General features: G+C 36.8%; 1 protein-coding gene across 1 annotated transcript in view; it reads right to left on the reverse strand.

The window, feature by feature from the left end:
* Positions 1-23,836, reverse strand: part of CDKAL1 (CDK5 regulatory subunit associated protein 1 like 1) — a 732,119-nt gene that overhangs the window by 245,565 nt on the left and 462,718 nt on the right. The window contains 1 exon segment of the mRNA XM_037843927.1: positions 22,772-22,938. Within this exon segment, the coding sequence (XP_037699855.1) occupies positions 22,772-22,938 (167 nt within the window).

Here is a 23,836-nt window from a genome sequence, read left to right on the forward strand (position 1 = left end):
CTATTACACTAATAATATTTCTTGAAAATATACCATTCAGTGTGAGCTCAATTTCTTCAAAAAATGAAGGAAAACCTTTCTTCTAAGCAAGGTCCAAATTACTCAAGCACTTATTCTCACGGAGCTCATAAAGCTTCTGCCTTAGCTTAAGAGGAGAGAAATCTGAATATGAAAACAATAAACAAAGGAGAATCAGAGATGAGAACCAGCAAAACATCTTAGCATCATTCCTGAAACAATTATTACCATTAGAGCAATATTGCCCCTGGAGCTATGATGAGAGAATAGAAAAAATAACCAGCCATGAAAGGCGGAAAAAAAAAAAATTCTTTGTTCAAAGAGAAAATCAAAATGAGAATGAAAGTAAAGGAGAAAAGAGGGATGGGTAATTCTCTGCCCTCTTCTTCCTCCACCTCCACCCCCAAATTTACTGTACCTAAGGGAACTCTTAAAAGTTCTTTAAAGACCTTAAGTTCTTAAGAAAAGGGACCATGAACTGTCATTTAATTGGAATGATTAGAGAGGAAGTAAGAAAGCTTCCCAGACCTTTCCAAATCACAATATTCCTAGTGATACAGTACTAGTAATTGTAACATCCGTGTGGGCTAGATACTATGCTATCTAATTCACAGAACAAACCAAGGAGGTACCTCAAAAGGACTCAAAGTATTTAACTTGCCCAAAGACAAAAGTAGAGCTCAAACATATACATAGTGCCCCTGACATTGCTCCATGGAATGTCTCACAAAAGCACCATTCCTGTGAATCACGCCTAAACCCAAAATCATTTTTGAGGAGCAGCACAAACTAATTCATAAGAAGGTATGAATAATAAATCATTTCTGGGAGTGGGAAGAAGGAAGCAGGGGGTTCTCCAAAACAAGATTGTTTTAAAAAAAAAAAAAAAATCAAAGACAATTTTAACTTTGTGAGTGCACACAAATTTCCTTTGGTCCATTTTATCAGAAATATGTGGCTTTTCTTTCAAAAGTTTCAAATGCTTAATCAAAATGCATGAAATAAATGGCTCATATTACTTGAAATTAGATGACAACAAATTAATAGGATCTCTGCAGTCTTCTGCTACTGAACAATCAGGATTTTGAGTACAAATTGATAAATGGGTATGTATTTTTAAAAGGCAACAAAGAGGTACACAGTCTCTTTCTGCACTAATTGTTTTCACTTGCTAAAATTGGCTTCACATGCCAGTTCTTTGACCAGAAAGGGAACAAAAACATTTCTAGTTACTACGTGATGGCCAGTCCGTCAAAGAACACCTTTTCAGAACACCTTCTGAGATTATAACCTGCTGCTTTCTTATACACTGTGGCTCCCAAGGTACAGGATCAGCTAGCTCCTTTAGCATGTAAAGAAAGTGTGGAGAGCCGTCTCCCGGGACGGGCATAGCGCATGCGCTGTAGACCTGCTCCAAAGTCCCCCCGCCCATCGAGTGGTGCCAAGATGGCGCCCACATCCTGCTTCCGCTTTGTGATGTATGTGACAACCCTCTGTATTCACCAATCATGCTTGTATGCGTGGCGTTAGCCCATTGGATATACGTAAGGTTTATAAGAAAGTTCCCGGGCAGAGCTCGGGGAGACAGCCCACAAGGAGCCGCGCCTGACGGCCGCATCGAGGTTGTTCTCCCCCGAGGCGTTTTGCCCCGGGCGGAACCTGTAAAGAGGATGATTGCCTAGTTCCATTAAAAGCCTACATGCTTCACTGCTGCGAGTCCAGAGTGATCACGAGTGCGTCGGGTAAGACATTGTCCGCACCCTCTCTCCCCTTATCTCTCTGGTCCCCATCGCCGGCCGACCGAGGACTCGAGGCGGGGCGGAGAGAGCGCCGGACAAGTGGTGGCCCGTACGGGGAACCTCATTCGCGTTCCCCTCGACCCGACGGAGACGTGCTCCCGGGATCCGTGGCTTGACTTCCGCGACTGATCACCGCGAGAAGGTAAGCACCCCCTTTCCATACGAGGACTAGGGCCCGTGGGCGTTCAGGTAGCCCCGGGGACTCGGAAGAGCTCTCCGAGTGATTAAGAGATAGTGCCGACTGCAAGCATGGGGCAGTCTGGGAGTTCACCCCTATTAACCCCCTTAAAGACCCTTTTGAAACAGCGGGGTATCTCAATTAAGAGAAGTTCTCTCCAGCGATTTCTTGATGATGTGGCCACTTTTGCCCCCTGGTTTCCTTGTTCTGGCAGCCTTAATCTGCCCTCTTGGCCTTATATGGGAGACTGTTAAGGGCCATATCGCTCCCTCCACGTCACAGTGGAAAGGCCCTGACCCGGTGCTCGGCTGGGCCGGAGGCTCTGTTTGTGTTTTTCCCCAGGAACCAGGACGTCAACCGGTGTGGGTTCCGGAAAGACTGGTGGGAACCGTGGCATCACCTGGGGAGGCCGGGGAGCAGCTGTCAGAAACGCCAACGAATATACGGCCTGGGCCATTGGACCAAGCCTCCGGCCTTCAGGGACTTGAGAACATTAGGACCTTTCCACACTGGGCGAGACTGTAAAAAATCTGTGGGACCAAGTCACCTCTTGGTTCTCTTGGCCCAATTTGACTAATTGGATTCTCTTGATGGTGGGACTATTGGTGGGATTAGTCATTGTTAAATCTTTGCTAGAACGCCTGTTTCAAGCGCGGCAGTACCGTGTTACCACTATGATGGCTATGTCCTCCACCTTTGATACCCCCAACAGCGACCATTCTGATGGCCATACCCCATCCTGGCCGCCTCGGGCGGGGCACTCGGGAGCGAGGTTTGTAGCTAAGCGCGCAGCTATGTCCCGGGTATAACGGGCGACGCCAGCAGTCATAATTTTTGTCTCAGGTAGGTCCCTAAGGCAGAGTCATAGTTGTGGCCAGACTTGACTCTAGCCAATGCATAGGGACGCCTAGTGACGCCTCCGACTCTGGTTAATGCTATCCCTGCCCCCGCCTTTGTCCCCCAGTTGCAAGGCAAAGCACTGCAGGGAGAGTCATGTTGTTTCCAGCTCACGGACTCTCCTGTCTCCATATGAGGTGAGCATTCTGGTCGGTGCTAGAGGCTCCGCCGCTAAATGGCTGAGACCTAGTCCAGACTCCCCAAAGCACCGGAACAAATTGTGAGCCATCTGGGTTCACGGGAGCACACTCATCACTGGGGACACTGGGTCGATATAAATAATAAAGGGGGAGATGTGGAGAGCCGTCTCCCGGGACGGGCATAGCGCATGCGCTGTAGACCTGCTCCAAAGTCCCCCCGCCCATCGAGTGGTGCCAAGATGGCGCCCACATCCTGCTTCCGCTTTGTGATGTATGTGACAACCCTCTGTATTCACCAATCATGCTTGTATGCGTGGCGTTAGCCCATTGGATATACGTAAGGTTTATAAGAAAGTTCCCGGGCAGAGCTCGGGGAGACAGCCCACAAGGAGCCGCGCCTGACGGCCGCATCGAGGTTGTTCTCCCCCGAGGCGTTTTGCCCCGGGCGGAACCTGTAAAGAGGATGATTGCCTAGTTCCATTAAAAGCCTACATGCTTCACTGCTGCGAGTCCAGAGTGATCACGAGTGCGTCGGGTAAGACATTGTCCGCACCCTCTCTCCCCTTATCTCTCTGGTCCCCATCGCCGGCCGACCGAGGACTCGAGGCGGGGCGGAGAGAGCGCCGGACAAGAAAGATCAGGAAAAAGTTCCATTTCACAAAATACAAAAAATGTATTTTTTAAGACTTGAATTTTTTTTTAATGCTCTGATTTTTTTATTTGAATGGAAGTTAAAATACTATGCAATCAATTAAAATAGATTTCTTCATATTAAAGAGGAAAATTAAGATTTTTTTCCTCTTTTCTGTCAGTGTACAGCCTCTATAAATACAAAAATCCGATGCACCTTTTGCAAGGTTCTGCTTAATGATAGTAACAGCAATCATTTGATACATAAGCATTTTCAGATCTTAAATTTTGTTGTATTTGTAGGATTAAATTTTCTTAAAAAGCCAGTAGAGCAGGCTTTGAACGTCATCTTCCCAATGATCGAATGCTTTACAAATACATATTATTAATAAATTATGCTTACCTGGCTTCAGAATCATTAATAATGATTAAAGAGATATAATGCAATATATTATATGATGGGAATTTTCTTCTATCTTAGACAAGGGGGAAAAAGATTTCTGAAGCAAGTACTTTATCTTTTTAATATTTCACAATTATCTAGAGATTAAGAATATAGAAGAAAACTAGGAAAAGAAAGAAGTATATCAAAGATGGGTTTAACAGAATGTGTAATATGCTGAAGTAAACCAGGACAGAGGGTGATGGTAACTTTCAACAATTTTCTGTAAAATGTTTACATCACTGTTTTTGTTCCATCCTCACAGGACTCTAAATAATCTATCCATAGGAGTAACCACTGGGCACAGTTCAGAGCATACCACAGAAAAACCTGGGAATTATTTTGAAAGCGATGACCCCGATTCATATGACAAGAAGCAGGAGAATATATTCCATATGAAGGAATTTACACCAAGTACAGAGGCTACCCTGCATAAATTAACACTCTGAAAAGTCCTCAGCTGAATGAATGAAATAAAGAAAAGGAAAATCCAAACCCTTAGAGGTTTAATGAATACAAATTCAAAGCTAATTAAAAACAAAACAAAACAAAACAAAAAAACAAATGGGATGCTGCTGTCTCAGTGTTTGGTTTAATTTTCTCCTTAATAAAACTATTGAATGACTTCCCCCAATCACTGATCATATAAAAGAAGTTCAAAAACTCAGCATTATAACCTCCTCCTGCTCTTCAAATTCTCTGAATTTCTCACTCTCATCCACTACACTTCATCATTTGCTATGTGTTTCTGATACTAAACCAACCCTAAGAAGCTTCTCATGTTTCCAGTCTTCAACTTCCATTTATACTCTTTCTTAAAACTGATTTGTCTGTGGTTGACAAGCTTCATGCTGGGTCTGCTCTACACCTCCCTTCACCTTTACTGAGCAACTTCAGGTCGCCAAAAAAGACAGACGAAGTTGCCTTCTTGAAGGCAACATAGAGAGTTCCCATGCACTATCCCTGCAATCAACATTAAAGACTGATTTATAATAAATTTTCATATTTACATATAATACATATTTACTAAAATGTTTTGATGAATTGTGTACTAGTAATAATTTAATGACAGTTCAATCCCAAATAAGTGTTTATTAAATAGTTAGAAGGTTGTCATCAAAAGAATGTTTTTATTTTAATTTCTATACATATTTTGACACAGAGTAGGATGGTAGAATAATCAAAATAGAAGATTTTCAGGCTTTAAAATATATTACATTTGACAGAATTCTGTGGGGAAAGTAGAATGGAAATTTGGTGCCAGGAGAAGAGAATGATATAAAATATCCCATTTTTAAAATATTTTATGGGATACATTTGAAAAAGAAATGCAATAATTTTATATTTAAATTCCTTATTTATAATATGCCAGAGAAAACATCTTTTGCAACTATTTAACTTAAAATGAAAAAATTTCTATGTCAATCTAAAAATGTATGAGAGGACACACAACTTAAAAAAAAAAAAAAAAAAAAACTATTTTGGGATAATACTAAGCAAAAGTTTCAATATCACTTACTGGTCTACAAAATAAGGTCCAAGCCTCTAGTCTGGCACTCTACTCCACCATGCTGGAGTCAGGCTCCCTTCCTATCTCATCTCCCATCAATGACTTTCTTTGTACTGCCTCCTCCCACCCTCTAAAATACACCAACCCCCAGGAAATACATTCCCACCTACAATCAACCTATTGCTTTCCCCAGAATAAGCTCAAGACTCTTCACTCTTGTTCAAATGTTACCCTCAGCCTGAATGGACTCCCATCTTCAAGCTACCCCAGCCTACTAAAATCCCATTCATACTTCAAGATTAAACTCAATAATCAATTCCTCCTATAAGTGTTTCCCAAAGTACACAAAGAATTCATCATTTCTTTTCTGTTCTTACTTAAAGCAACAATTACAACCTTGTATATTATTAATTAATCCCACTCTCCCTAACACCTCCTTTCCCCTCTACCTCAGCTTCAAGGGAGAGATGATTTGAAATTCTTCTTTATCTGTGTCACCTGCAGGATCTTGTACATAAAAAATATTTGTTAACTTTTGTTGAATTTAATTGAACAGCAGCTAATTTTCCAAGACAGTGTGTTTGAGTGAGAGATTTAATATTGCCAGACCTGTAATTTTCATTTTGGCTTTTTCCATATTCTGGTATGTGTTTCTAGGTTAACCTCAACTCCAGTTTATAGCTAAATTTCTGCATTTTTTACTTGAATATTATATACTCCCTTTATTACACTGGAGAATTTTTAATGAACAGTTAACCAAAATTAATTGGTTATCACTTGCAAATATGAAAAACTAAATGTGAATATGAATATTACTAAATTATAGGAGCCTGAAATTAAAATCTTTTTTAAGATAAACATGATGCAAGAAGGTAACACAGCAAGGCAAATAAATAAGAAGAGCACAGGATATTACTCTAATACTTATGCTAGTACTTAAACTTATTTTATTTTTCCTGTCCAAAATAGGAAATTTGCTAAATAAAACACTCTATATTACTAAATAAAAATTCCACATTTACCAACCATTTTTCTATTCATGTCCCTAAAACAACCCATTACAAAAAGATGACTAAATTCATTTTAATTTTTCACTGAACATTAAAATATACAACATGAGAATTTCCCACAGTCCACTTCAAAGAATATATACTATATTTCAACACTTAGGAATAAAACTATCAGCTTGTCGCCCAAAGAGAGTATGAAAAGCTGGCAGTCTCAAATTCAGCCCAATGTTATAGTATCTATATGTCTAACCTAACATCTATTTCCTGTTTATATTTTCACAAAGTATTGTGCATAAGATTTAATTATATATTTCTACAGTAAGAAAAAAACATAATATACAGCCCCCTTTAGTCCCATCTGGATGCAATAAAGGAATCAAATTTTGAAATGGCAAGACTGTGAAAGAAAACATCTACCTTTAATCACAACAGAAACAGCTGATTGCCCTTTTTCCTACACTACGGCACCTACTAATAACTGTAAGAAAAACACTAGCCACATGTGAAGCTCTGAATCAGTGCAGGATCTGAAAAACCACAGACTGGCTGAATCTGTGTCAAGCTGACTTTACATAAACCCTGTCAAAGTTGACTCTTTGCAACATCATATGTGGAATGTCCTTTAGAACTCTGATTACGTAGTAGCTGAGTAGCCACATCTGTGATACATTACAAAAGAGCAGAAAAGTTTTTAGTATTTTATTTTTAAAAAACTATTTTTTTTTTTGGTTTAGTAAGCCCTGTATAGTCTCAGTAATATAAAATTTTAGACTCAATTTTATATCCTTGAGTCTTTAACTTCTTATTTCCTCTTCCTTGACTCAGGGACAAACCTTTAGTAATTAGATAAGAAGGGAAATAAAATAGCTAACTTTAAGTGACATTAAAAAGTCATAAAATGAGGAAACTGGAAGGAACCTAAGAGATACTATAGATGAAACCCATGTATTACCACCCCCACTTCCAGACAAGGACATATTCAAAGGGGTTAAGTGACTTGCCTAAGGTCACACAGCTACACAGTGAAAGAATTAGGGTTAAAACCAAAGTTTTGAAACTTTCAGACCAGTGTCCTCTTAAAAACAACTTGTACCTTCTTATTATAAATTTAATTAAAATGTATGAAAATGCATTCTATCAGGAGATGGGCTCAATTATTCAATGCCACCATATAAATACATCTAACACAAATTAAAGATCCATATGCTGGATTTTTTCATTCTTTTTAATAGGTACTACATCCACCACCCATGGGAGAAATACACAACTTACCAACCTATGCTGAACACCTCCCTTTTGGGAAACATTATGCTGGGAGAACTGTGGAAGGGTCTTCATTATTTCCCATTCAGAAGGCTATTTAAGAGGACAGTTAACAACTCATATATGGCTGGCTGTTTAACTAAATCCAAACATATGCCTATTCTATGATTCCACAATTCTTCTCCTAAATATATATGCAGAAGAAATGAGTGTATATGTCCACAAAAAAAAACAAAAACAAAAACAAAAAAACACCACACTTTAGAATGTTCATAGAACTTTACGCATAATAGCTGAAATCTGGAAACAACCCTAATAACTATCAAGAGAAAGAATAAATGAACAGTGGAACAGTTCCAGCAATAGACAAATTACTGATACCCATAGTAAAATGGAGGCCTTTCAAAGACATTCTGTTGGGCAAAGTCAGACTCACAAGAGTACTTACTGTACGAATGAAACTCAAAATCAATGGCAAAAATTAATGGTAAGGAACTTTTCTAATTCAGAATAGTAGTTACCTCTGTGGAGGCACTGACTGGGAAAGGACATAAGGAACTATTCTGGGATAGTGGAAATGTTCTATTTCTTGAGCTTAGTGGTAGTCACATCCATGTGTTCATTTGCAAAAAATCACTGAGCATTCATGATCAGCACACTTTATTTATGTTACACAACAACAAAAAGTTTTTTTAAAAGGGAAGAGGATGGGGGAGGGAGGTATCAATCTGCCTCAAATCAAAAAGCTGTGGTCCAGTTGTCATGTAGTGAAGAAACAGAAATGTTTTTCTAACTCAATGGCAGATTATGATTTCAGGAAGTCTTCTTGGTTTGCACTATTCATGCCTTTGAGAAATATTACTTTAATTGACAAAAATAAATTTAATTAATACCTAATAAATATTTTAAAATAAAAAATTCTACCATAGAAAATGTACTTTTAAGGAAGAGTTCTTAAAGTTATTTGAAGTTGGCCACACACTCCCTGTCATTTCAAACAAAACTTTGGAGTTGATCTTTCTAACTTTGAAATAGTAAAGGTGTTTAATTATTAAAAACATTATGGATATCATTATTATGTTAGAGTGCTGTAAGTACAAGAATCCCAACTTCAGCCCTTCAGGAACAACTCAAGAAGCAAAATCAAATATTCTTTTAAGAATCTATTGTATCTTGAAGTTATTAACTTCCATAAGAAATGGTCATTTTATTCAGCTTAGCAAATTTTTTCAAGTGTATAATTTAAGATCCATAGAATTCCTAGCAATTTTTTTAGTTAAACTAACCAGTATTCATTTTATGAAATTAATAAGCCCAATGATCTATCTCTACACTAATAATAATAATATCTGTTGCTTAAAATCACTTTACATGAGTAAACCTTGGAAAGAATTGCCTCAATGCTAAAATGAATAAATATTATTTCTATAATGACACTTCGATGAAATAGGTATTTGTGAAACATACGTATTATGTATGTAGTATATAATAAACAGAAATAGCATGGGAGTTCGGTTACCTAACCCAGTAAAATCATATTTAGTCATTAGGAACATAAGTTATATATCACAGCACATTGTAGACATAGTTTCAAGAAAGGACTACTAAATACAAAGTGATGGACTTGTCTGAAGATGAGTACACAAGGAAAGCACTGTCTACATGCTGAAATCAGGCAATTTGAAACCGAAGTTGGAGTAGCAGAAATGGAAAAGCCAGTCATGAAATTTACATGGAAGGGAAAGGGGTCCCGAATAGCTAAAGCCATCTTGAAAAAGAAGAATGAAGTTAGAACACTCACATGTCACCCTTAAAAGTTATTACAAACCAACAGTAATCAAAACAGCATGTTAATGGCACAAGGACACATATATAGACCAATGGAATCGAATTGAGGAATCAGAATCAGGCCTCACATTTACGGCCAACTGATTTTTGACAAGAGTGCAAAGCTCACTCAATTGAGGAAGAATATTTTCTTCAACAAATGGTGCCGGGAAAACTGGATCTCCATTTGCAAAAAATGACGGTGGATCTCTACCTCACGCTATATACAAAAATCAACTCAAAAGGAATCAAAGACCTAAATGTAAGAGCAAGAACTATCAAACTCCTAGTAGAAAACGTAGGGGAGCATCTTCAGGACCTTGTATTAGGTCTTCACACCAAAAGCACCAGCAACAGAAGAAATAAATTAATAAATGAGACTTTATTTATTTTTTATAAAAATAAAAAAACTTTTGCACCTCAAAGGACGTTATCATGAAAATAAAATGACAATCTACACAATGGGAGAAAATATTTGGAATCCACATATTTGATCAGGGTTTAATATCCAGAATATATAAAGAAATCCTAATCTCAACAACAAAAAGACAAACAATGCAATTAAGACATGGGCAAAAGACTTTAATAGACATTTCTCTAAAAAAGATATACAAATGACCAGAAAGCACATGAAAAGATGCTCAATATCACTATCCATCAGGGAAATGCAAATCAAAACCACAATGAGAAACCATTTCTTACCCACTGGAATGGCTTATATTGAAAAAAAACAAAATTACAAGTGTTGGAGAGGATGTGGAGAAATAGGAACACTCATTCATGGCTGGTGGGAATGTAAAATGGTGCAGTGCTGTGGAAGACAGTTTGGCAGATCCTCAGGAAACTAAGTATATTGTTCCCCTACAATCCTGCAATCCCACTACTAGGTATATAGCCAAAAGAATTGAAAGAAGGGACTCAAATGGATATTTCCACACTAATGTTCATAGCAGCATTATTCACAATTGCCAAAAGATGGAAGCAACTCATGTGTCCATCAACTGATGAATAGATAAACAAAATGTGGTATATACATATAATGGAATATTACTCAACCATAAAAAGGAATAAAGTCCTGATATATGTGAAAACATGGATGAATCTGGCAGACATCATGTTGAGTGAAATAAGTCAGACACAAACGGACAGATATTGTATGTCTCAAACACACAGAGTCAGAATCTAGAATATAGGTTACGTGGGAATAGGGAATAGCGAGTTAAGGCTTAAAATGTACAGAGTTTCTATCTGGAATGGTGGAAATGTTTTGGTAATTGCAGCACAAAATTGTGAATGTAATTAACAGCAATGAAATAAGTTAAAAGGGGAAATTACATATATGGTAATTAAATATATACACATATTTTTAAATCCATGAAAATTTGGTACACAGTGAACCCTAAATTAAACCATGGACTATATTTAATTGTACAATTATAAAATTATGTTTTCATCAATTGTAACAAATGTACTATATCAATGCAAGGTGTTAATAGTAAGGTGATACATGGGAATCCTGTAGTTTGTACATGATTGTTCTGTAAACCCACACTTCTCTAATAAAAAAAAAAAATGGAGAAATTAAGACATTCTCAAATAAACAAAAACTGAGAGAACTTTCTGCCAGGAGACCTGACATACAAGAAATACTAAAAAGAGTCTTTCAGGCTGAAAAGAAAGAACACTAGACAGAAACTCCAAAACACATGAAGAAATCAAGAGTACCAAAAAAGGTAACTACATAGGTAAATACAAAGGAGAGTACAAGTATACTTCTGATTCTAACTCTTTATCTTATCTAATTTAAAAAGACAACTGCATAGGCAATAACTATAAATCTGTGTTTATGGGCATACACTGTACAAAGATGTAGTTTATATGATAATAATATCCCAAAGGAGTGGGGAGGGAATGGAGCTATATATAGGAGCAAATCATTTGTATACTATTGTAATTAACTTGGTATGAACCTGAAGTAGATTGTTACAAATTAAGATGTAAAGTGTAATCCCCTGAGCAATCATTAAGAAAAAATTTTTAAAATACCTATTTCCCCCCTATGTGGGACATGACTCCCAGTGGAATAAATCTCCCTGACAATATGGAACTTGACTCCCAGGAATGAGCCTGGACCCTGCATCCTGTGATTGAGAAAATCTGCTTGACCAGAAGGGGAGAGGAGAATTGAAACAAAATAGTTTCACTGGCTGAGAGATTTCAAATGGAGTCGAGAGGTCATTCTGGAGATAACTCCTATGCATTATATGGATATCCCGTTTTAGTTTTTAGTTTATTAGAATAGTTAGAAGGAAATATCTGAAATTGTTGAATTGCAATCCTGTATCCTTGATTCCTGAAGGCAATCGTATAACTATATAGCTTATATGGTGTGACTGTGTGATTGTGATAACCTTATGGCTCACACTCCCTTTACCCAGTGTGCGGACAAATGAGTAGAAAAAATGGGGACAAAAAGTAAATGAGTAATAGGGAGGAGGGAGATATGCGATGTTTTGAGTGTTCTTTTTACTTTTATTTCTATTCTTACTTTTAGTTTTTGGAATAATGAAACTGTTCAAAAATTGTGATGAATGCACAACTATATGATGATAGTGTAAACAACTGTTTTACACTTTGGATGACTGTATGGTATGTGAATATATTTCAATTAAAAAAAAGTAAATGAGGGGGAGAGGAGGGATATGGGATGCTTTGAGTGTTCTCTTTTACTTTTCTTGTTTTCATTTTTATTTTTTGGAGTGATGAAAATGTTCAAAAATTGTGGTGTTAAATGCTCAACTATATGATGAAACTGTGAACAACTGTTGTATACTTTGAATGATTTTATGGTATGTGAATATTTCAATAAAATAACATTAAATAGATATATATAGTAAAAGAAATGATAAGGGCATTAAAATGGTACTCTAGAAAATATCTCATTAACAAAAGAAAGCAGTAATGGAGGAAGAGACAAAAAAATTAATAAAGCTCTTTTGAGGTGAGAAAAAGACTGAAAATATAATAGCACATTAATTAAAAGATTAATGTCTGAAACTTCAAGTGATCAAAACACAGGCAGATACTCCATATGGCATCGTATAATAAAAGTTGACAAAAAGCATGCTTGTAAAAATCTATTTTAACATTTAACTATGAGGATTACCTCTTTATTGAAATAGTATAGATAAACTTAGCCACATTTTCTCTAATGAAACAATGCTTTGTATATAGCATACTTTCCACACTGACTTTTTAAAATACCCCATACATTTTATAAAAAGCAACAAAATAAATTTTTCCCCCAAAACCAATGCACAACTGGAGAACTTTCAACTTCACTCTAAACAATTAGTTTGAAATTCACTGGCCCACATGCAACATCATGATGCTAAAAATGATTTATTACATACATATCCTTCATGCCTATGATAATCCATTTGGTAGTTATGCTACAATGCATGCAACTAAAGGAATTCTTAGTAACAATTTTTAAAGTCTTATGTTACCAATTTAGGGCACAATCATTATTTACTGTTAAACAACAATAAGGAATTTTGGGAGCATAATATTTTCACATGGATTTTTTGTATGCCAGGCAAAGGAAGATGTGGGAAAAAGAACAGATGCATACTGGACCTAATGACTACAAACAATTTAGCAAATTAGAATTTAAAATCAGACTAAAGGAATACCTGAAATGAACTTTACTTTCTGAAAAATCTGCAGACTGTCCCTCAATTCTTCTATGAACCGTTAACTTCATTACCAACCTTTCTATTCTACATCATGAATGACCTCTAAAAATTCCATTACACCTGATATAAAATATAATAATCTCATTTTACTAAGTGCTGAATTAGCAAGTGCCTATGTTAGCCTTTCTAAGTCTATCAGAGCAAAGAAATCAATATAGAAATGCTTTTAGAATCAAAGAAAGTGTAAAGGAAGCCTATGTTGATTGCCTTATATGTTAACTATTCTCAGAGCTTATGAAGGCAAGTCGAACACAGCTTTTCTCAATGATTTGAGTATAATGGATTTCCTAAATTAACAAGGAAGATCAAGTCCACAGATGATGTGATGTAGAGTTTGAACTATACTAATTTTGATAGGTGACATGGAAGCCTTTTCGGTTATTCCTGTGAAATTAAGGATTCAGGGGACTGGTGAGATGAATGCCTTTTAAGATGCAAATTAAACCATATACATATCTAATGCCCTCCTTTAGAAACTGAAAAGTACACCAGATCTCTAACAGATGAAATGGGATTATTTGTATGCCACAAGAGAAAATGAAAACTTTTCAGTCTTCTTAAATATTCTGGAATGAAAGGATCTCTCTCTATGTTTTAAAGTATTCTATCTGCTTTGTTACAATATATACACACAGAGGACAGAGCTCTAGATATTAGACTATGACATCGGTTTCTTGATAAATGATTTGCTAAGGTCTTTTCACTCATCATTTTAGACACATTTTATCCCTATATTCTTCTTTTCCTTCCAGGAAAATTATTCTCTTATGGGAATCAACATCCATATATCATTGCATTTTGTGAGCAATCTTCAGTAACTTAGGCAACGGTAAGAGAAAAAAAAAAAGGGATGAAATCAGTGGTTGAGAAATTCATATAGTTAATACTACAAAGTGGATTAAACCATTTCAGGATAACAAAAAATAATTTGACTATTTATATTTCCATAATGGATCTAGACTCCCATGCATGCTATCTGGTAATTTAGAAACTGCAATTGATAGCAGGTGCAAAGCTAATACGGTAGGTCTCTGTATAACTTATTGGTGGCCATATAAATAGAATGTTTAAATAAGGCATTTCCCATTGTGCTCCCCAAGACAGAAATACCTAATATTTTCAGCATGAGAAACGTTCATACAAAAAAGAGTTCATTTTTCCCTGAAAAAATACCTGGGATGATTCTTGATGAAACTGTTCAAGTCAAACTGAGCAAGCCAAACTGAGGTCAACAACAAGGAACAATCTATTGAGACTGAGTCTATCTTTGTATGAATTCCTTCGTAGAAGTCATGAGGCTTAATCACCGAGACTTAGTATTACACAACTGAGACTCAGCAGTTGGAAGCAATAAGCTAAGTGTTTCTGAAAGGCTGTTGAGTACAAGAACAGTTTGTTTCAGGCTTCTCTGGCAGGGCTGGAAATAGGGGCTGAAGTCTGGACAAGGGAACAAATGAATATCACTGGAACAAATGGGCAGACACACAAGCACAGAGATGCAAGACTTTTAGTAGAGAGGTCAGACTGAAGCTTTGCAGATGCTCAGACCCAGATCGGGGAAGCTGCAGTTGGGTGGAACCTACAACCCTGCTTAAGGGGAACAGCATTTCAACCTTGCCTTTTATCAGAAGTAGTCAACTCAACCAGCAAGCAAGGCTGGGGCATCCCTTCTATCCACGTCTTCCCCCCACCACCGAGGGTCTGCTCCCAACTCTCCCGATTAGGCGCTCAGTAAAGCCTGATACACTTTTTAAGGATACAAGCCCTTTTAAGATTTGATGAAAGGTTTCTCCCCCAAATTTTCACAGAGGCACCAACTTTTGTTTCCAGTTTCCTGGTTAAGGAGGAAGTAGGGTGCTGATGTTTGTAAGTGGCAAGAAGACAGGTGCCGACAGTCAGATCAAACCACACACTGACATGTCCCAAAAGCTGTATGCAGATGGCAGAAATAAAGGATTTTTCCTTTCCATTTTCTTGCTCAAAATAAATCATCTAGCATGTCCTTCCATTCATCAAAAACATCTGTATACAACAGCACAGAATCTATTTACATATTTTTCTATTATTCTGGAAAGTATAAGCCCTAAGGAAAACTAGTTTTTTAAGGCACCATTTGAACAGTTGAGTTCAGTTTGGAAATTCTGTCTTGCTTTGATGAATCATAAACACAGCAGGTATTGAGTTTCCTGTTATTTTGAAATTATGAGGCATTTAAAAAAATTCTGTCAGGCCAAACAAGCTATTAATGTTCATAAATTACTATATAGCAAAAGTCCTTGGCAAACATCTACTGTCTTCCACCAGATAAATTTATTTTGCTAAATGTACAATTAGGTTAGAAGATAAGGCCATTTACCTAGAAGTAAATACACAAAAATCAAGGACAGTAGGCTGATTTGTTGTAGTGATTAAAAGATTTCCAAACCCAAAACAGATGGAATATTTAAAAATCACTACTTGTGAATAATCTTACGATGACATAACATAAATACTAAATGCAAATCTTTGAACTAAATGATAAATTTTAATTCAAGCTAAATAAAATGTAGTGTAATATCAATGTAAATATTAGTGTCAAAATTTTTCAGCAATATTTTACAAGGTCATATAAACTAAAAAGTATTTAGTCTGCTTTATTCATAATTTGACTGAAGGAAAAGTTCTTAATAACAAGCATTTGCAATCTAGATTCACTTTTCCTCTCTGGACTAGGTTGTGAGTGATGCATTAAAAATCTGATAAGACTACGACATACTGGTCTCTTAAAGGAAGATAAGAGTTACTTTAAATAATTCATAACACAGGGAAGACAATGATATCTTAGATAAATAAAATCCACAGATAGTCCCCGTATCTCTTACAAGTGAACAGCTTTAAAATCTTTCTCTACCAGCTGATCCACAAAACTAAAAACAAGACAAATTGTCTGATTTTAATTATTTGTCTTTCTTGATCATCCATCACTGACTTATCTGATGGAGATCATAAAAACAGTGAAAGCCAAGAAGCAGGAAGGAGAAGAGTCTAAGAGCCTAGGTAATCTAAAAATTCAATAATCAGCAATGAACTTATTTGCCCTAGGTAGTCCTAAAGATAGTATCTTTTGCTGTAGTATTATCAGCACAAATAAAGCAATCAATACATCCTTTAGTTGGATTTCCCCCACCATCCAGAACATCTTCACAGAAATATGATATATGACAACTATCTACAAACTCTTCCGAAACTAGACACTCAGCACAGAATGAAGAACTGCAATATATAAGTATGTAGTTGAGGAAGAGCAATAAACTAAACTCAGAGTTATCCAATACACATTTATTGAGTGCATGTTATCAGAGGGACTAAAATGTAAAGATAAGTAAGACAATTTATCCTTTATGATAACACTTATTGGACAGATCTACCTGCACAGAAGTAAACATGGCACATTTTTTTTAATTTTAAACTTTTTATTTTGAAATACTTCAAGCTATAGGACAATTATAAAAATAATACAAACCCCATACACAAGCCCCAACATCCCCTGACTTCCCAGATACCAAATCCACCAGTTTTAACATTTTGCCACATTTCCAGCATCATTCTATCCATCAATCTTTCAATCCATCAATCTAACTATCCATTTTTCTATCAGTCTATTTTCTGGACACTTGAGTACAGGTTGTACACATCATGCTTCTCAAACACTTAATATTACCTTGCTCATTACCAAAGTACAAAGATATTCACTTATATAACCATCTTAAGTATAGTTATCAAGTTCAAGAAATTTAACATTGATATAAAGCTTATAGTCTATAATCTAATTTTTTTTTATACGTCCCAGTAATGTCCTTTTGGGCCTTTTCTCCTCCCTTACTAGATTCCATCCAGGATCACATATTGCCTTTAATTGTCACTCTCTCTTTAGTTGTTCAGTCTTTCTTTTTTTAATTATGGGAACATAAATACAACATAAAATTCCCATCTCAACTTCACATTGCTTTTTTTAAGGCAATGATAAATTTAAAATAAGGTTAGTAGATATTTCAAACAGAAACTTGACTATTTGCCTGACTAATAGGGACAAAAATCCTTCTCTCCCTTCCTTTCATTCAGTACAGATTCTTTCAATATCTACTATATAAAGTGCTACATATTATGCTAGGCTCCTGACAAAAACTTAAAAGTGCAGCCTATGGTAGGTGTAATACACATCTTTTATTCTCATGGATATGTAATAAAGTGTATTCTCAAGAGCTGTATTTCTCCATAACATACTTTTTTAAATTCAATTTTATTGAGATATATTCACATACCATGCAATCATTTGAAGCACACAGTTGTTCACAGAACCCTCATATAGTTATGAATTCATCACCCCAATCTATTTTTTGAACATTTTCCTTGTACCAGAAAAAGGGAAAATAAGAATAAAAAATAAAAGTAAAAAACACCCAAACCCCCCACACACCCTATTTTTCATTTAGTATTTAGTTCTTGTCCCCATTTTTCTACTCATCCATCCATATACTGGATGAAAGGGAGTATGATCCATAAGGCTTTCATAATCACACTGTCACCTCTTGTAAGCTACATTGCTATATAATCGTCTTCGAGAGTCAAGGCTACTGGGTTGCAGTTGCATAGTTTCAGGTATTTACTTCTAGCTATTCCAATGCATTAAAACCTAAAAAGTGTTATCTATATAGTGCATAAGAATGCCCACCAGAGTGACCTCTCAACTCCATTTGGAATCTTTCAGCCACTGAAACTTTATCTCATTTCATTTCGTATCCCTCTTTTGGTCAAGAAGATGTTCTCAATCCCACGATGCCAGGTCCAGATTCATCCCCAGGAATCATATCCCACGTTGCCAGGGAGATTTACACCCCTGGGTGTCAGATTCCACGTTGGGGGTGGGGGTGAGCAGTGAGTTCACCCGCTGAGTTGGCTTAGCCAGAGAGAGAGGGCCACATCTGAGCAACAAAGAGGCACTCAGGGGGAGACTCTTAGGCACAATTATAAGCAGGTTTAGCTTCTCTTTTGCAGTGACGAGCTTCATAAGGGCAAGTCCTGTGATAGAGGGCTCTACACATCAAATCGCCAGCCCTCAGTGTTTGTGAGAACATCAGCAACAATCCAGGTGAGGAAGCCCAACACCTCTGCCATACCATATTTTTTAAATAAATATGCTAGAAACTTTGATATTGTCCTATAACTGATTTTCCCCCTTATGTGTTCAATGTTTTAAAAAGCTGGTAAGAGTTTTAAAAAAAAAATCTCAAGAGTCAGGTGAATGTGAAGTGAAAAGAAGGAAGAGAAAAGAAAAGAGCCCAGCAAAGTGCTCTATAATTAAGTCTGCAGTGTGAAGCATCTCATAAACACTAGGAGGCTGGGTCTTACCAATGTAAATTATCATGATACTTTCACATCGATAGTATTAAAGTAGTTATTCAAGAGTGGGTTTCTCCTCAGGAAGCTAAATATAGAACTACCATATGACCGTGCAATCTGCTACTAAGTACATATTCAGAAGAACTGAAACAGATATTTGCACACCAATGATCATAGCAGCATTATTCACAATTGCCAAAAGATGGAAGCAACTTAAGTTTCCATCAACCGATGAACTGATAAACAAAATGTGGTATACACATATGATGGAATATTATTCAGCTGTAAGAAGGAATGAGGTCCTGAGGCATGCGACAACCTAGATGAACCCTGGGGACATTATGCTGAGTAAAATAAGCCAGACACTAAAGGACAAATACTGTATGATCTCACTGATGTGAACTAATTATAATAAGCACACTCACAGAGTTAGAACAGAGAATATAGATTACCAGGGAATAGATTGGGGTAGAGAATGGGGAGCTGATGCTTACTTTGTACAGAATTTCTATTTAGGTGGATTGCAAAGGTTTGGAAATGGATCGTGCTGATGGCAGCACATTATCCTGAGTGTAATTAACAGCGCTGAATTATGTATGTGAACATGGTTGAAAGGGGAAGTTTTGGGTCATGACTTACTAGAATGAAAGTTAGAAGATAAAACATGGGACTATATAACACAGCGAACCCTGCTGTGGACAATGGACTGTGTTAATAGTTCAAGTATAAGAATGGTCTTTCATGAATTATAACAAATGTAGACTAATAGAAGGTGTTAGTAATAGGATGGGAAAAAATACATCTAATGTAAACTATGGACATCATTAATAGTATTATTTTAATATTCTTTTATTAATTGTAACAAAAGTACCACACTGATACAAAGTGTCAACAATAGGGAGATATATAGGAACAAAGTAGTTTTTTCAAGATTTTTTTTGTAAACCTACAGCTTCTCTAATTGGACAAAAAATAATACTAATTAAAAAAAACATTATGCCATGTGAAAGAAACAAGAAACAAAGCACTACATATTATATGATTCCATTTATATAAAATATAAAAATAGCTAAAACTATAGAGATTAGATTAGTGGTTATATAAGGTTGGGGAAGGATAGAGGTATTGGGAGGTGACGGCTAAGGGGTATGGCATTTTGTTTTTGGAGTAATGAAAATGTTCTAAAATTGATTGTGACGACAAATGCATGACTCTGTGAAACTGTATATTATGTGAATATATCTCAATAAAACTGCTTTTTTAAAAGTGGGTTCCTTCTATCCCTGGAGTTTAAAAAACCTGTCATCACTCACCATTGTTTTTTTGTTTTCATCTCTTCTCGTATTTTCTCTTTTTCTTTTTATTGGTGAACTCTCTTTGGCACTCTTTAGATAAATGAAGTAATTCCTGTTGAGTGGTCTAAGCTTATTGAGAGGAAAATAGAGAAATACAACTAATGTATTGCTGAGCACGAGGCTGAGGATCACCATGTTTGGACTCCCTTCTGTAATGTTCTTTGTGTCACTGGGGAGCCCTTCCTCAATGACCTTTCGTTTGCTTGAGGATGTGTTTGTGGAACCCTGCAAGCTCTGGGCTCTCCCAACCAGGGGAGGATAAAAAGCACCAAAAGGCAGTGGGAAGGGGAAGTACTTGTCAAAGTGACAAAGGAACATTTAACAGCTCTTACTTCCCAATGGTGTGCATCTTTTATTGTGGCATTCCCTTTTTATTTATTTTATTTTCTTCTGTTTCCTTTGGGTCCCCTTTACCCCTTGGTGAGGTACAATAGGCCTGGATTACCCCTGCTTATAAAGAGCACAGGACTGGGTGGCTTTCTTTGGGGCAAGCTCATTTACTTTGCCATCTTTCACTGCCTCTCCTGACCAGAGTGTTAGGACATCAAAGTTTAAGATTATAGCATGGGCTCTACAATTTATTTTATGAAGGAGACTCTACCCTTATTCACTCACTTACGGAGCCACTACTGAGTATGGTAGATGCTGAGTTGGATAAGACAAGGTCCTTGCCTCAAGAAGACAATCTAGCAAGAAAGGCCAACATACCAATATTTTAAAGCAAGAATTGAAAAAATATAATGGCAACAATTAGAACTTGTTATCACTAAGCGCAATCCAGGTACTACACATATCTGCTGTTTTCCAGGTAAAATAAAAAGTCACATTGACCATAGTTTCAGGTTTCCTGGAGCATCCACTCTGGATTAAACAACTCTGGCACTACTTGAGGTGTTGAGCTTTTAGGATTTGCAGCCTCGCGTGCTGCAAGCTTGCAATCAACTAAAATGCTGAATTTATTTCAACAGATATTTGGTTAGTCACCACAAAGCCGATACATGACTTCCTCCTTGTGTTTACTCCCCACCTGAACTCGGACTCAAGCTATGATGATTTCCTTCATTCCTGACGAGATGTCTTTCATTCCAAACAAACTGGCATGTTTTCAACTGGTATTGGTCAGGCCTATTTCCCTTCCCATCCAGCATGGAGCTAACATCTCTCCTGCTCTTCATGAAGTGTGCCTCAGGTTAACTATAAGCACAGCAAGACTCTAGAGCTCTTAGCTCATTTGATTTTACGGAGAAGCATTTGCTTTTTCAAGTGTTGTGTAAAAATTTCAAATGGAAGTTAGCATAACTGTGATTCCCTTTAAATATCATATAATAAATGCCCCATACTGTCCAAAGTACCAAAGTTAATACAGAAATCCTATAGTCTCATTAGAAAGATCTGGCTAGGAAAATGTGAATATCAAAATCGAAAGGGCTAAACGTCTTCATTATAAATTTATAATTAATGATGAGATTACCAACTCTGTTTTCAAAACTTCTAAAATGTGTTGTTATAAAGGAGACTTTTCAACAACCCCAAGTGTAGTCCTTAAATCAAATCAACAGAAACAATCTTTCAAATGTCTAGATATTCATTTGTATTTATGCACTAAATTTTGACAACTGTACTTGCTTTTAGCTTTGGGGAATGTTATTTTTATGCACAAAGATAATGCAAAGAACACAGTTAATCAAAAATATAAGTGACTTATTCCTATAGTTTGTACATGACTTTCAAATAGCACTTGTTAAGATTTCATATCCATAACCATGGGTCTAATATAATAATTGATTTTAAATAATGGTCATGGATCCCATCATGTTCTTTTTCATTAAACAGCTGCTCCTAGGTCCATATTCTTTGCTCGTCTCGATTATGGCATTTTTTTCATCAGGTACCACAGTTACTCATGTACACGTCCTTTTTCTAGCTTGACTGTAAACTGCTTGAGAGCAAGAATCCTGACCCACACGAGTATAAAAATTACTTAAAGCAGGTAGCCCAAATGATAACACCTACTTTTCCCACAAAGATCACAGGTGAATCAAGTGGAAGAGTCCCAAGTTCCTGTCAAGTCTGTCTCTTTGATTCCATTTCACCCCTAGCTATCCCCAGACCAAAGGATGAAATTTGAAACTCATCCACAAACTTAAGACACAAAGTATCATGACTGATACAGCTAAAAGCAGTTTAGATAAAGCAACGTTCACTGGTGGTTGCAAATTAATGCAATGTTTAGCAGATGTGAGCTAGACAAGGGTTTAAGATGAGGAACTGAGGCAAATTTATGCACTGAAAATCTGAAGGGCTACAAAAAAGAAACAAAGAGCTGTGACTAGATGGCAAGTGTTGAAAAATCCAGGCGACATTAATTAAGGTTGAGGAAGCAAAAGCAAGATGTGCAGACTGACAAGATGGGGATTTGAGGGTCCCGAGTCATTCTTGGTAATGCGGACTATAAAATATGTGAAAATGGCTTTGAATGAAGTTCATGTGATGATACGGAGGCTGCCACATTGTCTGGGTTGGTAAAAGTCTGTGTCAGCATGTTAATGGGGTATTTTTCCTTACCTCCAGATGCTCTAAAATATAGGGCGGATTTGTCATGCCAAGCCTCAGCATTGCTCCCTCAGGAATCACTTCAACCAGTTTCCACAGCAGTGTGGGGAGATTGGTGCCAATATCTCTGCCATAAGCCCCTGTGTCTTCACTGGTCAACCATATCTCACAAACACCCTCTGTGAATCAAAGGAGATAATAATTAATGTTGCAGAGCTGTTTCCTTCATCATACAGCTGCTCACTCTTTTTAACGCAGTATTTTGCAACACTATTATGCAGGCAGTCTGGGTATTCAATTGCACAGAAAAAGGAGCTTATCCCATGGAAACAGTGGGTTATTAAGTTCATTTTATGAACACCAGAGAGTTACAACAATGCCGTAAATTATCAGTGTGTCCTATGGAGTGATTAACATTCACAGCCAATCGGTTCAACTGTGCTTCCTCCAAAGCCCTTTGTCAAGACTAAAGCTTCAACGCCACCTCGGAGAATACCTATTTTATTGACCGCCACCAGCCCTGGAACTGAAGCAGTCACTCCACAGAATAGGAACTATCAGCAGTTAACTCACTAATCTGTCTGTCACCAATCCAAGGCTAAATGTCAAGAGTACTTAAGGTTTAGCTCATCAATTATTAATTACAAGGTTCCCAATTTTTCCTGAAGTAAATATTCTAATCTGTCTTCTTTGCTCAATTAAGAATAATGTGCAATGCAATGCTGTGTTCAGAAAAGTTGGCTGCTGTGTAAACTATGAGTTTCTGTTGGAAAACCTATATACTGACCCCTTACATCCTATTTTCCATCAATCAGACTTGAGGAAAATGCATACATAGTTGGCTGTTGGTTGTTATTGTTGTCATAATAAAAATCTGATTTCAAATATTACAGCCTGAAGTAACATCCTTCCAAATATCAAGGGAAAATACTTCTGAACCACCTAGTGTTATTTAAAATGAATATAACAGTTAGGAAGAGTCACCAAGGTTTTCACAGAACACAGAACCTTTCTGGACCCATATACCATTGAAGAATTAGCCCATTCTAAAAGGCCAAGTGATTTACAAGGCTAAAA

The sequence above is a fragment of the Choloepus didactylus genome, chromosome 7 (assembly GCF_015220235.1).
Source record: "Choloepus didactylus isolate mChoDid1 chromosome 7, mChoDid1.pri, whole genome shotgun sequence".
Taxonomy (NCBI): domain Eukaryota; kingdom Metazoa; phylum Chordata; class Mammalia; order Pilosa; family Megalonychidae; genus Choloepus; species Choloepus didactylus.